The 15,700-nt window shown below is 33.7% G+C and overlaps 1 protein-coding gene across 3 annotated transcripts; it reads left to right on the forward strand.

Annotated features, from left to right (window-relative positions):
* Nucleotides 1-1,879: 1,879 nt before the first annotated feature.
* On the forward strand, nt 1,880-6,246 carry LOC127076041 (mediator of RNA polymerase II transcription subunit 19a). 3 transcript variants are annotated; one of them, XM_051017595.1, is made up of 9 exons: nt 1,883-2,045; nt 2,252-2,376; nt 3,778-3,844; nt 4,180-4,469; nt 4,607-4,831; nt 5,262-5,321; nt 5,468-5,616; nt 5,760-5,828; nt 6,034-6,246. In XM_051017595.1, the coding sequence occupies exons 3-7, from the start codon at nt 3,814-3,816 to the stop codon at nt 5,516-5,518; spliced, it is 657 nt and encodes a 218-aa protein (XP_050873552.1). In that variant the 5' UTR covers nt 1,883-2,045; nt 2,252-2,376; nt 3,778-3,813; the 3' UTR covers nt 5,519-5,616; nt 5,760-5,828; nt 6,034-6,246. The 3 variants fall into 3 exon arrangements, with proteins under 3 accessions (XP_050873551.1, XP_050873552.1, XP_050873550.1); XM_051017593.1 differs by lacking the exon at nt 6,034-6,246 and adding an exon at nt 5,919-6,008; XM_051017594.1 differs by lacking the exon at nt 6,034-6,246 and having other exon boundaries at nt 1,880-2,045; nt 5,760-6,008.
* Nucleotides 6,247-15,700: the final 9,454 nt, after the last annotated feature.

Below are 15,700 nucleotides of genomic sequence, written 5' to 3' on the forward strand. Positions count from 1 at the left end.
TAGAGACAATTTTATGCAGATGAAAGAGTTGCAAATTGTTCGGTGGGGGAATTTTTATTAATTGCTTATTTTTTTTAAAATAAAGTGTCTAAGTCTAAGAACACAGTTCCTTCTTATGAAAATTTGAAAAAAAGACAACATAATTTGTCTTACTTTAGAGTTTGAGGTTGTCTGGTGTATGTTTGAATCCTAGACCAAAAGAAAATTAAACTCGTTTGAGGTTGTCTGGTGTATGTTTGAATCCTAGACCAAAAGAAAATTAAACTCATAAGTAAAACCTATGAATGTGCTTTCATTTAACATAAAAACATATAAGTTTTATGACCTGAATGCTAAACTGATAATACAACCAAGCATTGTAGATTTATATGAAAATAAACTCCCCTTAAATTGTAAAATAGTGGGGGCACTATACTAATCACACAATCTAGTGATCATAAACAATGATGAGAACATCAAATAGATGTAATAAAATCTCAAAGTGGTAAGAGAGCAAAAGTTATTAAAGAATTTGAATCTGATTATATATTTTATACATTAGAAAATTATCATACTAACCTTATAGATTTTTAGTCTTTCTTGGATGATAATTTATGGAAATAGGCCATAAATGATGAGACTGATTCCCTAGAGTCTAATAAGATTTGATATTTGACACACTTGTCTAATGACTACAAACTGATAGATTGTAAATGAATTTTAAAAAAGAAAATAATACTCGATGTAGCTATTGATGAATACATGACTCACATTGTATTCAAGGATTTTAGACAAAGAAAAACTATAAATTTCTTCAATACTTTTTCTTTGATGTCATGTATAACTAGTACAATGATGCTATATTCTCTTGGTGCTATTTATAATGTAGAAGTATACCAAATGAATGTCAAATCTACCATTCTAAATGGCGAAAGGTTTTGTAATTCATGGACAATAAACTAAGGTATGTCAGTCAGATATATTTATGAATGATCTTAAACAAGTCCCCAACAATTCTATATTGTTTGGTCAATGGAATTTTCAATATGGTCCCCACCAATACTCTTAACAACAAATTTGACTTCTATAATAGAGTAAATAGAGTATAAAAACCACCAATACTCTTAAAACAAATTTGACTTCTATAGGAGAGTAAACAGAGTATAAAAAAATATAGATAACTAATGCTATTTTACTAAATTTAAGGTCATCAATGAAATTTAATCTTTTCATCAATAGTTGATAAGATTTAAGTTTATTATTCATTAGTCATATTTGTTCTTGTTAATGGCTTAACAACCCAGTTAGTTAGTTAAGTTGGTTGAGTCTATTGCTAAACCAATAAGTCAATATAAGAGATGTAACCTCACTTGTAAGCCGAATTTTATACATGTTACATCATCTTCTATGTATCATCTTTCTATTATCATAGCGTGTGTTTATAAAAGTTGCTCAATTTAGATGATTTTTCTCTCATCACTTTATAAGAGATAATAAGATATAACTTTTATAAATCTATTTGAAATAAGGATATTTTGCAATACATGTCATATATTGAGTTTGTGAAAATTCCAATAAATCATGTAGTAATATTACAAGCAACAAAGTGCACCTTCTACAAAATTACAATAGTTCTAAACATGCTTATAATATTTGTTGTCCTTGACTTCACTTACAATTTGAAGAATGCCCCTATCCTTAAATTTCCATTGTCTTTCTCTTAAAAAAGAAGAATGAAAATTAAAAAAATCTTGTACATTGCACTTTTGTCTTGAAATAGTCCACCTTTGGCCATGGGATAAAACTTGATCCAATAGCAATAGTATTATCCAAAGGGTAAAATAGAAAATTCCTAGAAAACTAGAGCTAAATATAAATAAGAGGTGGCAAAAACTTGGAAACTTAATGGAATTTTGGGTTTTTGCTCTTTCTCATTTTTAAGACTGAGAGAAAAAAAAAACAGAGAAAGAACCAACAAACACAATCACAAGTAGCAGCGAACGAAAAAAACACAAGATTTCCACAGCTGAAAAACCCACGACCCACAACGATCTTTCCTTCTACATGTGAGAATCCTTTAATTCGTTTTTCTTCTTCTCTCGTCGTTTGGATCTGCAATCTTGCAAGTTTCGTTCTTTTGCACTATCATGGGTCAATTCCCAATTCTCTTGTTTGAGAATTACACAACCAAAAGTTGCTTTTTGCTTATAATCTTGAGTACCCTTTTGTGGATTTTGGATTTTTTGGCTGAAAAGATTTCAATTTTGTGCAGTTTTGCAGAGATTTTTTGTTGGGGTGGTGAAGTTTTTCAATTGGTGTAGCTTTCGGTTCGTGCCAATTTGAATTTGAAGGTGGTTTGTTGGGTTTCTTGGGGATTGATAGTTTTTTCACTCTCAGGTGGGTTTTCTTCACTGTTTTGATTTAGGTTGAAGTTGAGAATTTCTAGGGCTTAAATGTTTTCTTAATTGTTATTAATGTGGGTTTTTTGTGGTCTGTGTTTTGTGACTTTGAGAATTTTGTTCTGAGACACTTTTTGAAAAGCTGTTAATTTTTTTTGAACGTTGGATTTGAATATATTTGATAATCTTGAAGGTGGAAATTGAAATGGGATCAGAAAAAATTGATAGTTGAAACCATGGAAATGACTTGAATCTGTTTGAAATAGGAACTTTGAAACTCACTGTTGTGTTTAATCAAGTTCATGTCATCCCTATTGAGTGTATGAGGGAAAGACATGAATTTGAGGTTTATAAGCAGAATGAAAAGCGATTACAATTTAGATCATCTAAAGGGTGTGTGTGAATGCTGTGCATATAAATTGGTGCTGTTCATGTGTATTTTGATGTTTTTAGTTCATCTGTGCTTATTCAAACTCTGTGTGTTTTAGTTGTACTGGTGTGTTTTCATGTATTCTTAGTTTGTTTCAATTTAATTTATCAACTGTGTTATTTGGATGTGATTTCATGTGCAATTTGGGATCGTCTAGAATGAATTTTGTGATCTATGGTTTTTTTGTTGTTGAAGATTTCAATTTCTTGAAATATGGATAAACAAAATGTAGTGAATGAATACTGTGGTACTTTTTCTGTTTGCAGATTTTTAGCTTTGGTCATGGATTAATATTTCCTTTTGGCCTTGTTGGGAACACTTGTTTTTTTCAATTGGTCTTGGATGATGTTTTGTTGGAATGCTAGGGTTTGTTAAAATCTTTCAGCCTCCTACGAAGCTTTAAGCCCAGTGTTGTTGATGGCGCTCCATCGCGGAGAGCCAAAATCCCGCCAAGCGGATTATGATGGAAAAACCCGCAATATCAGCCGATATTTACCACAGCGGCGAGCCCAAAAACTGTCATGTATATCTGCCATAGCAGCCATGGCGCCGCTATTTGATAACACTAATTAAGCCGTATAATATAGGTTGTGGGAATATGAATACTTGTTTTTTTCGTTTAAGTTTTGGGGTTTGCGGCACAAGTAAAATGATGCTTTGTTGGATTGTTATGCTTTCATTGGTTTTCATGTGAGGATTGATAACTTTTGAGATACGGTATCATATGCTTCACTTTCATGTGTGCCCTAATAAAGCACACTTGGTTTGCTGAGAAAAGGGACAACATTGTTGCAATGTTTTCTTTTGTTGTTTGTGTTTTTAAAATGCTTTTAGCTAATTGTACTTTCCTGATTTTTTCTTTAATATAATTTATTTTTATTGAAATAATCTCTGTGCTTGTCTAAAAAACTTACTATTGATTCTCAGATGAAACACTAAATTATGCATTTTTTCCCTTGAAAATTGCAGTTTATAATGGTTCAAGAGCTTGTGAAAGGTTGACTCATGGATCCTGAAGGCAAAAAATTTGGAGGAGGTAAGCCTTTTTTATGATAGTGCACTATGTTGTTATGTAATTCTATAAATTTTGTTTGCCGTCTACCAATGTTTTCATATAGCGGCGCCGATATCATCGTGGAATTTGATCAAATCACTATTTAGTATAAAGTGTTGTCAAATAACCGCGTTAGTGGTTCTATAGCATTGTAGTATAGCGGAATTCGAACAAGACGGCTATTTTCTGTGTTCCGTGATTGCCAACATTACTGCCTACTTTTTGTATTATTGTAAACTTTGTCAGTTATCACCTGTTGAATTTCTCGTGGATTAACACATTCTCATTGAAGTCATACTGTGTTTTTGAATCTTCAGGACCAAGGGAGTTGACAGGCGCTGTCGATCTCATAGGCCATTTCAAATTGATACCTCACTATGAGTTTTTCTGCAAGAGGCCGCTTCCCGTGTCAATCGCGGACACGCACTATTTGCATAACGTAGTAGGAGACACTGAAGTAAGAAAAGGAGATGGGATGCAATTGGATCAACTTATTCAAAACACATCTTTCTCGAGAGATACAAGTGCTCGTATACAGCCTTTTGACTTGGACATACTTAAGGAGGCTTTTCAACTAAAGGAAACCGCTCCCATCGATTTGCCTGCTGTAAGTCATTTTGTGGTGATTTTATTCATACTTTATTTTTATAACTTGCTGAAATCAATTGTTATGCTATCTTAGTTTTTTTTAACGATGTGTTCTTTATGGACTTCTATCTTGCTCGTTCGTTTTTCCCCTAATAGGCGGAGAAAGGAATACCAACAATTGCAGGGAAATCGAAAAGTGAGAAAGACAAAGAGAAGAAGCATAAGAAGCACAAAGATAGGGATAAGGACAGAGAGCATAAGAAGCACAAACATCGTCACAAGGACAGAAGCAAAGACAGAGACAAGGATAAGGACAAGAAGAAAGATAAAAGCGGACATCGTGATTCCAGTGCTGATCATTCAAAGAAACACCACGACAAGGTTAAAGAATTTTAGTTTGCTGCATCTATATCGTTCATATTAAGAGAAACTGTTCTAAAAGTCATGTCATGCGATAACATTGCAAGTTCAATAGACTGGTTCTATGATTTTTATTTAGTGTCATTGCTTATGAACTCTGTTAAAGATCCAATGAATGGGATCGATTTCATTTGATATCAGTGATGCTAAATAGTGGCGCTGTAGCGCTATTGCATCGCAGAATCGGAACTAATTGCTATTATTCTGCGATACACTATTTAGTAAAATAATGTGAAATAACAGCTATATCGGCACCATAACACTGCTGTGTAGCGGAATTTAAACAAACTGCCATTATACCCGTTTTGAATTGACACCACATACTGTTTGATCATGTTACAGACATTTAGTTCTTTTTCTTAACCTTTTACCTTTACTCAATATATTTCAGAAAAGGAAGCACGACGGAGATGATGATGTTAATGATGTGCACAAACACAAAAAGAGTAAGGTAATATAATAAGAAATGTAATCTTGTGATTAGTTTTTTTCTACATCTTTTCCTTCTCGGCACATTTCCGGTGTATGTTTCTTAGTGATCGACAGTGTATCCTATCTTTAATGAACTTTTGTGTTCTACTTTTTAATATTTTGCAGCATAAGAGCTCAAGAATTGACGAGTTAGGGGCAATAAAGGTCGCCGGCTGAAATAGTTATTTACTTTTAGTTCACTCTCTTTTCCTCAATTGGTTGTTGTCATTTGTGTGTGAAGGAGACTTTTGCCTGACATTTTCAGATTTCTTGAGGTACGGGGAACCTTCAATTATAGTTTAACATGCTTTGAACAAAAATGTTGTGAATTGTCGGCGATAGCGATACTATCGCACTGTCGCATAGCGGGATTTGAACAATCGTGATACTGACGTGTTGCAACATCTTGATTTTGCAGAGTAGCTAGGGGACCTGACTAAAAGATTATCATGATGGTGAATTCACCGGATGATGGAAAAGGAAGCAGGTAAAAATATATGATGAAGATAAAACTATTCTTGTATAATAACAATTACCTTGTAGATTTGCTAGTAAACTTTGGTCTTCCTTTTCCCAGTTTTTGGAGCACTGGATATATCTCGACATTGTTTTGACTTTGATTTTCTTCTTTTTTATATACATAAAATATTCCGTAGTTTACAATTTATTTATTAAGGTTTTTTTTGAACTAGATCTAGAAGCTTCTAAGGGGGGGCTAGTGTGTGTATATCGATAGAACCTCCGACCCGAATAAGCATAATTTATTAAACATTCGCGGGTGGATATGTCTCTGTCTGTATCGGATCTGTATAGAGTTAAAGTTGTAAACTATATGGGAAGGAACTTTCCACGCCCTAAATATTATTTCAGATGTTCACATTTAGGAAAAAATGTGAGTTTTGTTACTTCAGAAGTAGACTTTTGAAAGCAATTCTTTTTGACCCGGAAATACTAAATCTTGCATGTTTTGATGCATATTTTGGAACAATTCAGTTAGTGTGAGTGTATGCTTTTGAAAATGGATGTTTTTTTTTTTTTAGAAAGCAACTTGGGGGGAGAGTAGCGTTCATTATTGTCTTTTGGGAAATAGGCCCAACATGATTGACTTCCTAAACCTAGTTTTGAGAATGTCATTTTTTTTTCTACTAGAAACTTGATTTTTCAAAAACAGAGAAAGACATCGGTTATATAGGTGTGTTTATGGTGCGGGTCGACATACGAATCAGTTGGTACAAAGCGAACCAATTCGTAAATTATCCAAACTCATTCATTTACTGTATATCCAATCCAATCCATAACAACATCCGTATAATTTTGGTTCGGATATCGGATTTGAGTTTTTCAACCCGTGAATTTATTGATCTAATCTATTGATCTAATCTATTGATGTGATTTTAAGAGTTTCTTATTATTTTAAATAAAAATATAAAATTAATATTTCAATAATAATCATAATTTTTTCAATTTTTTTTATTTTTTATCAATAATACTTCTTTTAGACCAATGTAATTTTAAGATTAAATATTTGTTTCTTATTTTCTTTTATATTATTTTTAATTTATGTATTTTATGGAAATAATGTGTCTTGTTGAATTTTATATTATTATCAAATGATTTTATATGATTATTATATGATGTGTTTTATCGAATTTGAGTGTTATAAATGAGTATAGTTGTATTGAGTTGTGTTATATTTTTTTAAGGTGATAAAAATAATCATAAAAAATAGTTTTTATTTGAAACATAATTCGCGAACACAATTTAATTCAAATCATTAATGAACGGGTTGGTTTTGACAGTTTTTATTTGAAACACAATCCGTGAACACAATTTAATCCAAATCATTAGTGAACAGGTTGGTTTTGATAACGAAATTGCGGGTTGGATGAAGAATCTAATCCATTGAAATTTGAACGGGTTGGATAACGGGTTAGGTCAAACTCGATCCAATCCAATTCGTGTACACCCCTAACGATATACGCCTCTGAAACACCTCTATGTTGAAATGATATAGGCACGATCCATCTAGGACCAATCATATCAGTCATAGAGTCAACGCCACAAAGCCACCTAACATTAATCACAAGACTGTGTATCAATCTCATCTCTCTCACAAGCTTGAGGGAGGGGCACGAGGGGCAAGAACTCTCTCGAGCAAGGGGGCACGAGGGGAGTGCATATAATTATTAATAGATGCTCCTTTTAAAAGCTTAGGGACCATTCACTTGGTGAAGTTTTGGAAGAAATCCTTATCATTGCTAGTTCAAAAGTATCTTGGAGGTAAAACATACTAGGACTACTTACGAAACCCACATGAAATTTTTTAATGCATCCTATGAGTCAGCATGCAAATATACTAAAATTCTGATTGAACGTTAAAATATTCCGGACATATCAAATTCTGATTGAACGTTAAAATATTCCGGAGATACATCTCCGAACGCATCAAATTCTGATTGAAAGTTAAAATATTTCGGAGATGCATCTCTTGACGCATCAAATTGTAATTGAACGTTAAAATATTTCAGAGATGTATCTCCAAAATTTTCTACAACTCAGCAGTTACATCAATGGTAGTAATGCAGACATGGAAACCAAAAAAATATTGCATCGATAATAACTTTCACCCTATCATGTTTTATACTATGTCTAAACTATTAATCATCTAATTTCTACTCATTTGCACAAAAACTAAAAAACTATTCAAAACATCAAAAACTTATAATTTTTTACTCTGTTTAAGTGTTGGATGATGTTTCTGATGTCGATCGAAGTTTCTCTGATATTGGTTACTTGATTTTAGACTTGGTGAAAAATTTGAGAGAATTTGAAAAAGTTGAGAAATATGAGAAATTAGGAAGAAGAAGATTCTAGAACAATTTAAGCTCCAAAATATTTCGGAGATGCATCTTCGATATATGTTCGAAAATGCATCTCCGAAATATTTTAACTCTAATTTAGATTTGGATGTGTCGCATCTCCAGAATTTATGAGCATTTAAATATTTTTGTCTGGTAGTTAAGAAATAAGTTTTTTTTTTAAAAGTAGTTGACTTATTGGTGTGATGTGTTGACTATAGAAATGTATGGCTAGATACATTTTGATTTATAGGGTGTCACAGATTTTTTTTAAAAACCCAGTATGTGATAAGGGGCACACCAATATTTGATGAATCTAAGATGTATTGTAGGGGTGTCGTTGAGTTTTCTAATAATCTCGATATGTGAAGTAAGTAGCATCAAATATTTTTTTATAAATTCAGTAGGTTATTTTTTTTAAATTATGAAATTTTAGAAAAACGAGTTATAAAAGTACTAAAATTGGAATATTCTAGTGGTGTTGGATATCTAAATGTTAGGAACTAACGTTCAAAAGTATAGTAGGGATACAAGTGTGACACTACATGCAACATTTTTAAAATAGAGAAATAGATATTATCGATTTATAGTTAGTATATAAGATATTAAGAGTTAAAATAAAAAATTAATGAAGAAATTTCATATTGACATCCAGTTAAAATAATGGTCAGTCATGATTTACAACAATGGCCGTTAGCATTCGAACGGTAGTAATTTTAATCACATGACTGAATGTGTCCATTTAATCTAATCCTCCAGTTTGGGTAAATCTTTGACATGCATTTTCAACTTAAAAATTCACTTGCATCCGATGGCTTTTTTGTGTGAAGGTAAATGGACAAGAGACCAAGTATTGATTTTAATCAAAGCTTTCGAGAATATCATCTTTCCAATTGGCATCACAAGTAGCTGACTCATATGATTGAGGTTCAATTATGGCAGATAGATTTAAAGTGAAATGTTTGTGTGTAGGAGACAATGTATCATATGATAAGAAGGATGATAGATGATACTTATATTGGGAAGCTGAATTTTGAGCAGCTACTTCTGAAATGGAAATTGTATTTGAGATAAGACACAATGGTAATCTTGGAGATAAGTATGAGGTTTGGTTTGTCTAGCAGATTTTCTGATATGTAATGGAACTTGAGGATTGATAGTATTATCATGAGCATTATTATTTGAAGTAGGTGATGGTGTAGGCGTCAAGGTATGTGAAGGAGAACCTTGTGGAATAGATGCAGTAGGAATAGGATGAGGTCTGGAAGGAGAATTACTGTGAGGAGTATGTGTGTCTGAGGGACCTAAGATATCATCAAAGTAAGTATGGTTGTAGATATGACACTCAGTACCAGGTTGATGAGGATCAATTGAAAATTATTTATATGGAAAGTGTTGTTCAAAAAAGGAGACATCTCTTGACACAAGCAATTCCCTATAGTGCAAGTCAAACAGAATGTGACCTTTGGTGTCAGGTTTATAACTTAAATATATGCACTTTCTAGATCTAGAATCTTCTTTCCGTGAGCTTTTAAGGTGGAAGCAAAAAATGATGAGGCAAAAACTTTGAGGTTTGTGAGGTTAGGTAGTTTATTATACAAGATTTGGTAAGGTGACTTATGCTTTAAGAAAATAGTAGACAATCTATTAACGATGTGAACTGCATGGCCAACAGTATGAGCCCAAAAAATATGAGGTAATTTTGATTGAAATAGGATGGCTCGAGTGATACCTAGAATATGTTGGTGTTTCCTTTCAACAATGCCATTTTACTAATGAGTACCAACACAAGATGTTTGACGAATTATGCCAAATTGTTTATAAAAATCCGTGAGAATGAATTCCCAACCATTATCATATCTAATGAATTTAATGGTTATGTTAAACTAAGTTTGGATCATTGACACAAAAGATTTAATGAGAGATGATGCTTCATATTTTAATTTCACGAGAAATAACCAAGTGAATCTAGTCTTATCATCCATAATAGTAAGAAATTATCTATATCCCATCATAGATGGTGTAGACCGGGGACCCCAAATATCTATATGCACAAAGTCAAATGCAAAATTGGAAACATGATAACTGAGAGAAAATGAGAGTCTATTTTGTTTAGCATAAAAATATACGTCACATGGTATAGAAGAGGATCCAAATTTGATAAAAGGAAAATGTTTATGTAATTGAATAAATTTTATATTAGATGGATGACCAAGTCTTAAGTGCCAAAGATTACAATGATGAGTTGTGTCTAAAGATTGATTATGTAAAGTATTGATGGAATGAGTAGTTGAAGTGTTATACAAGGTAACTGAAGGAGAATATAAAATATACAATCCATCATACAATCTAGTTGTGCCAATCATCTTCTTGGAGTGAGTATACTATATCATGTAATCATTATCATTAAACATCAATTGACACCTAAAATGTTTTGTTAGCTTGGGAACAAAAATGAGATTAAAAAAAATCAGGCATATATAATACATCAATGATATATAAGCATTTGTCAAAGTGTATGATGCTTGCATAATTAGTGGTGATAAGGGCTCCATTTGGAAGTTTGATGGTGATGGGATTGATCTGTTTAATGCATTGAAAGAAAGCTTTTGTATGACAGACATGGTATGTTACACCAATATCAAGGATAAAATTCTCAAGTTTATGAGAGCTATGAATGGTGCATATGATACTTGATCCATTGTCAACTTGAGTTGTTAAATGGTTGATGTTGTGAGCCTGAGAAAATGACGATGATGAGGTTCCTTGGAGAAGAGCTAGCATGACTTTATGCTGGTCAAATGTGAATGCAAAATTGCTCAGAACTTGCTCGTTGTATTCATTGGAATCATTTAGGGATGCATCTGTTGTGCCAGGAACATCTGCATAATGATTGATTATGCCAATTTGCTTCCAATGTGGTAGATAACCATACTTTTTGAAGCAAGAATCAACTGTGTGATTTTTCATGCCACAATGAGTGCATATGCGGGAACCTCGACCTCTTCCTCCAAAATATTTGCCACCTCTAATGCTTATGCTATGAAAATTTCATTGGGGTTGGATGCATTATGCTATGAAGATTAGAATAATTTGTCTTTCTTGTTGAACAAGAAGAGAGTAAACTCTGCAGATGGTTGGAAGGGGTTCCATTAACATGATTTGAGATCTCACAGCTGAATATTGGTTAGTCAAACCCTTAAGGAATCTAATAACTTGGTCACCATCTTTGTAAGCACGAATCTTGATAACAACTTGGCAAGTAATGTTACATGAACATTCAGGAACTGGACGAAAGTTGTCCAATTCTTGCCATAATTTCTTAAGTTTGGTGTATTAAGAAGATATAAATGAATCACCTTGTTTCAGATTGCATATTTCTTCTTGAAGATCTGAAATTCTGAACACATCACCTTGGTAAAGTGGATCCCTCAATTTATTCCAAATGTCAGTTGCATTGTCCATCCATAACACACTTTGAGCAATCTCTGATTCAACAGAATTGTGAAGTCATGACATAATCATGATGTTGCATCTATCCCATGCAACTCAGCAGTTACATCAATGGTAACAATGGAGACATGGAAACCAAACAAATATTACATCAATAATAATTTTCAGCCATCTATCATGTTTAATACTATGTCTAAACTATCAATCATCTAATTTCTACTCATTTGCATAAAAATTAAAAAACTATTTAAAACATTAAAAAACTTACAATTTTTCACTTTGTTTAAGTGTTGAATGGTGTTTCTGATATTGATTGAAGTTTCTCTGACCTTGGTTGCTTGATTTTGGATTTGGTGAAAAATTTGAGAGAGTTTGAAGAGTTTTTGAGAAATATGAGAAATGAGGAAGAAAAATGATTCTAGCGCAATTTAAGCTCCAAAACATTTCGGAGATGCATCTCCGACATATGTTCGAAGATGCATCTCCGAAATATTTTAACATTAACTTAAATTTGGGTGTGTTTAGGGATGCATCTCCAAAATTTATGAGCATTTAAGTATTTTAGTGTGATGGTTAAAAAACATATATGGTGCATTAAAAAAAATGTTCATTAACAAATTATCATAAGTTTGTTTTTTTAAAAGTACTAGACTTATTGGTGTGATGCGTAGATTATAGAAATATATGAAAATTTGGAATGAAATGGTTGTCTTTGAAATGTTCTAAAATGTATTTGGATCAGAATGGACTAGATACATTTTGATTTATAGGGTGTCAGAAATTTAAAAAAAACCCAGTATGTGATAAGGGGTACACCAATTTTTTTTATAAATTCAGTAGTTAATTTTTTTTGTAAATATTTAAAAAACACAATTAACATTACTAGATTTGATGAATCTAATATGTATTGTAGGGTGTCGTCGAGTTTTTTTAATAATCTGAGATATGTGAAGTAAGTAGCATCAATTATTTATTTATAAATTCAGTAGGCTATTTTTTTTTTAAATTATGAAATTTTTGAAAAACAAGTTATAAAAGTACTAAAATTGGAATATTTGAAATTTCTAGTGGTGTTGCATATCTAAATGTTCAGGAACTAACGTTCCAAAGTATAGTAGGGATACAAGTGTAACACTATATACATGCAACATTTTTAAAATATAGGATAGAAATTATGTTAATAAAAAAAAATACATTAGTACAATAGAGAAATAGATATTATCGATTTATTATTAGTATATAAGATATAATTTTTTATCAAAATAATTCAGTTTTTCAAAAAAATCTTCAAAATAATTTCGATTTCAATTTTTTTCCAAACTATCTCACTTTTAGGAGGAGACACAAATCCAATTGGCGTCTCCTCTTAAAATTAGCGAGGAGGCGCCAATTGGATTGGCTAGGGCACATGGTGCAGCCAATTCAATTGGCGTCCATGTGTATGGGTTAAAGGGAGACGCCAATTGGATTGACACCTTAGTGTATTTTGTAATTTTTTTCCAAAAACAGTCTACGTGATACATAATTTCGAAATCGGACCAATTCATATCAATATAAATTTCTGTTTACACAAAAAAGACTAATGTTGATGATCGGGATCACCTAACCGACCTTCAGTCCCACATCCCCTAGCTACCCGAACCCGTGGCCCTAATCCACGTTGATGATTCACCACTAGTGTTTAAGCATCTGAGGGCCCAGGAACATCACTACCAACTGCAGGAGATTGCCTGTTGAGATAGTCAGACAAATCAGCGTAGTCTTGAGTATGCAATGAAGGTGTACCACCATAACTGAGTTCATGACCCATGCCAAAGTAGTTGGGTTGTGTTTGACTTGTTGGTGGGCGACCGGGACGGTTGAAGGGAGACATTGGTGTGAATGATACATCGAGGAAAGGTTGGAAAGATTGTTGTGGTGTTTGGTAGAGATAGGGTTGTTGAAGGTTTTGGTTTTGTGAGGTTTGTGCTTCTTGGCTATGGTAGGAGGAGGGACAATTGGTGTTAAATGATCATTGAGTGTTCTGGCTAAGACGACTTTGGTAGGGTGATGTGTTGGGTGCGAAGCAATGTTGGGTCTCTGGTTGATGATCTATTTGTTGGTGGTGGTATGGGGTATGCTCTTGGTATTGTGGTTGGGTGTATGGCATGTTAGGGTTGTATGTTTGTGTGTTTGTGGAACATAAAGTTTGACGGGTAAGGGGTTGTGTGTAACCGGTATGACAATGTTGTTGCGGTTAGATGTTGAGGCGTCTGGTGTGTAAGTTTGTTGGTGTGAGTCGTATATGTACATATCCTCGACGATGAACTCAAAACCAACCGATATGTACCAAGCCATATAAGTACGACTTGGTTTTTCTTCATTTGGCATCATTGCATCAGTTAAGACGTGGTCATGCCGGTGCTTCCATTTGCGACACTCGGATCTAGCGAAGCTTTGCCATGAGTTGAAGTTCCATTGGTCGTTAACTTTGCGCATATACCATTCTCCTAGGTTTGCTGGGGGATCTGGGATGTGTTGAGGCATACCGAACTGCAATTTCACACGATCACTGTTGTGCATCTCCACAGTTGTGAATCTTATGATCGGTGTGCATGCAGTCCATACGGCTGCGCCTTTTTCGTTGATTTCATGGTCATGATCCAAATTTAGGTATGGATGTCAAATGAACTGAAATATGAATGTATGTTAGACTATAAACTTGGTAGAAGAAATTAACAAATTATTACGAAATAATTAGGTTATTATCCATACATCTGTCAGTCGAAGGTGATCTAAGAGATTCTGATACTGGGTAATACAGTGTCTAGGACATCTGTTATAACTCATACCACGTGCCGACCATCTGCACCATAAAGGTAAAAATATTAGTTAGAGATAATAATCGTTAAAGTAAGTAAATATGTAACATTTTAAACAACTTACTTTTGTGCATACGGGAATGTGAAAGGGTTGTTGTTGACGGGCGCTAGGGACGGTAGTATTGACCAACCCCATGCTTGGAGCAAAACAGCACATCCAGAAAAGGTAGACGTGTCTTTGTGTGAATTTTTACACAAAGAGCTACAAATATAGGCAGACAAGCGGATCCCCAACTGTAACTTCCTATTCTATCTACATGTTTTAGTAAAGGTAAATACATAACATGCATACTAGAACCACTACCTTCGGGAAATAAAAAAAACCAATTAAAAGCATAATGTAACACCTAGTTTTTATTATTCGAGCCTCTTCGGTAGAATGCTCATCTAAATGTAAATTGTTATAGTATGACTTAAGGCGTGAAAGGAGTATACCTTGACCTATTGAGTTATCATCTAACAAATCAGTATCCAAGAGGTCCATGCAAATTGAATTCGCATAGTTGGTTTTACCATTTACAACTTTACCTTCAATAGGCAGTCCCAATAGCATGTAGACGTCTTCTAACATCACGATACACTCACCGGTTGGAAACCAGAATGTGTGTGTCTCGGGACGCCATCTTTCACATAACACAAGAATGAATTTATTATCCATCGACCAAGACATAATTTTGCTTATATGTCCAAAACCGGCGAGTTCGACATATAGTTGAATCATCGGGTCCATGTGGACATATTCGTGGACCCGAGTACGGGACCTTGAAACATCCTATAAAAGAAACAAGAAAATACTTTACTAAGTTGATATGTTATTAAAAGGTACTCTAGACAAATAACAAAAGAATTAAACGCTTACATAAGTTGCTATCTTTGCAACTATTCCTCTGTGCGATTCGCCCATTATGAGGATAGACATCTTGTCGGAGATGAAAGAGGTTCGTGCAGATGAAAAAGGTTGTTGCAGATGAAAGATTTGATGTTGTAGAGGAAGTAGTGAGTGACGGTGTGGAAGAAATGTTAGAGTCACCTTCCTATTTATAGGCAAAACTGTGGAGCTTAGAAAAATGTCTTTGCATGTGGTAGCCAAATGAATTGGCGCCCATGTGCATTTTTTACATGGTGTATCCATTTAAATTGGCGCCTCCCTAGGATCACGCATGACACACCTAGCTCTGCATGCTTGG

This window comes from Lathyrus oleraceus, chromosome 4, assembly GCF_024323335.1.
Source record: "Lathyrus oleraceus cultivar Zhongwan6 chromosome 4, CAAS_Psat_ZW6_1.0, whole genome shotgun sequence".
Lineage (NCBI taxonomy): Eukaryota > Viridiplantae > Streptophyta > Magnoliopsida > Fabales > Fabaceae > Lathyrus > Lathyrus oleraceus.